Source organism: Littorina saxatilis, linkage group LG10 (genome assembly GCF_037325665.1).
Source record: "Littorina saxatilis isolate snail1 linkage group LG10, US_GU_Lsax_2.0, whole genome shotgun sequence".
NCBI classification, from domain to species: Eukaryota; Metazoa; Mollusca; class Gastropoda; order Littorinimorpha; family Littorinidae; genus Littorina; species Littorina saxatilis.
In genome coordinates, this window is record NC_090254.1 from 44,945,302 (window position 1) to 44,947,801 (window position 2,500).

Sequence of the window (2,500 nt, forward strand, 5' to 3'; positions counted from 1 at the left end):
ACACACACACACACACACACACACACACACACACACACAGACTAACACACACTAACACTAACACTAACACAAAATAACACACACACACACACACACACACACGTACACACACACACACACACACACACACGTACACACACACACACACACACACACATACACACACACACACACACACACACACACGTACACACACACACACCACGATAACATGATGATGCAGTGGGACAATGGCACAGTATTACACCATTTTGCACCTTTGAACAAAAACATGTCCGGACCACCTGAGCCTGCTTAGCGATTCTTGCCTTCGAGTATATGTCCCATTGGAATTCGGTTTTGGGGGATAACAGTCCATTGTCTTTTTCTTACAGGCTGAACCCTGGGAATGAGATTGGGGTAGACAGACAGACATACAGACATACAGACAGACAGACAGACAGACAGACAGACAGACAGACAGACAGACAGACAGACAGACAGACAGACAGACAGACAGACAGACAGACAGTCAAACAGTCACTCAGTCAGACAGACAAACAGACAGACAGACAGACAGACAGACAGACAGACAGACAGACAGACAGTCACTCAGTCAGACAGACAAACAGACAGACAGACAGACAGACAGACAGACAGACAGACAGTCAAAGAGTCACTCAGTCAGACAGACAGACAGACAGACAGACAGACAGACAGACAGACAGAGAGACAGTCAAACAGTCACTCAGTCAGACAGACAGACAGTCAGACAGACAGACAGACAGACAGACAGACAGACAGTCAGTCAGACAGACAGACAGACAGACAGACAGACAGACAGACAGACAGACAGACAGACAGACAGACAGACAGAGTCAAAGACTGAAACAATGGGAAGAAAGGAAATATTAAAAAAAATAAGAAGAACTCACGAACGGTGAACTTCAAGGAAAACATGGATATAGTGACCAATATAGTTGGGATTTATAGTAATATAGCTACAATATAGTTGATATATAGTGACAATATAGTTGAGATATAGTGACAATATAGTTGGGATACAGTGAAACTAGCGTTGGTATAATACAATAGTGACAATATAGTTGAGATATAGTGACAATATTGTTGAGATATAGTGAAAATATAGTTGAGATACAGTGACAATAAAATGGTACACTCACACACTGCTACACTCGCGTGGTACAGTTCTCTGGCCTCGTCTGCTTTTCCCTTCTGCAGAACACCAATAAAGAGAAAAATAATAACGAGAGTACAAGGTTACTGTCTCTGAATCAAAATTACCGGAATCAATCAATCAATCAATCAATCAATCAATCAATCAATCAATCAATCAATCAATCAATCATTCAGTCATGTAATCAATTGGTCAATTAATCAATACCTATAATAAAACACAAAAGAGACAAAATAGAAGACAAAAAACTATCCATAGATGAGACAATAACAAATAAGAAATTCCTCCGAGGTAGGAAAAACACCCCCGTCAAAGGGAAATAACCTTCTCAGTTGGTGGCAGTGACTGAGTGAGAATGGTTATTTCTCTTTGACCATTAAGATGTCCCTCTATAAGTCCTTGTATGATTTTAATCCACCAATAACTCCCTAACCGTGTGTTTTGTAAGGACCGACTCAGGAATGTATAGAACCTGTTCACCAAGTTTGGTGATCGGTCCGTTCATTCTTGAGATCTATATGCGAACACAAACAAACAAACAAACAAACAAACAAACAAACAAACACATCGAGCGACACCTATACCGGGGGTGTAATAAGTAGATTGATCAATCTATCCATCACCAATCAAGCAATGATCCTCATCGCTACTCACAAACGCAAGCACTCTCCCTAGCACCGCTAAAACTCCAGCCCGCTGCAGCGGCGTGAAACCAGATTCTTGGCCTGACGTCACATCCGACGAACCCGGTTCCAGTGTCCCAACGTTCAGGTTTATATCTTTGTTCATCTCTGCAACGCTCAACCGCAGCCAGCGTTCGCTCTGTTCCAGCATGCCATCCGTGAAAGCCTGTTTCCCGATCTCATAGGAGTCGAGAGGTGAGAGTGGCGGCCCTTGGTAGCCTCGATAGTTGCCCGCAAGGATGTCCGAAGCGGACAGGTTGTAGACTCGTTCTAGTCGCAAGATGGCGGCTTTACTTCCGCTCAAGTCTGATTCGGTCGGGAGAGTGGTTTTGTCGTCGGACAGTATGTTTGCTATCTCTGAAAAATATTGATAGGTAGGGTTTAAATTAAACTTGGTCAACACCATTATGCACCCGCTTTGTAGCAAGAAAAGAAAGAAAACAAACACACACACACACACACACACACAACATGAATTAAAAAAAGGTTATAATGCTCTTTTTTTTAAAGACAGTATTGTAAAAGACTACTGACTTAATTGCCTATCTGGATATTTTTGAAATCATATTTGTTTTCTGCAGGTGTCACTTTACAGCTGTTTAAAAAGGGAAATCCCGAAAACATCACCACAAGAACCCAA

The 2,500-nt window shown here is 42.2% G+C and overlaps 1 protein-coding gene across 1 annotated transcript in view; it reads right to left on the reverse strand.

Moving 5' to 3' along the window:
* Window positions 1–1,163: 1,163 nt before the first annotated feature.
* The window catches only part of LOC138978924 (prolyl 4-hydroxylase subunit alpha-1-like), a gene marked incomplete at its 3' end in the record, with an annotated part of 21,990 nt that continues 20,653 nt past the window's right edge, over window positions 1,164–2,500 (reverse strand). The window contains 2 exon segments of the mRNA XM_070351737.1: window positions 1,164–1,215; window positions 1,832–2,217. Coding sequence (XP_070207838.1) covers window positions 1,164–1,215; window positions 1,832–2,217 — 438 coding nt within the window.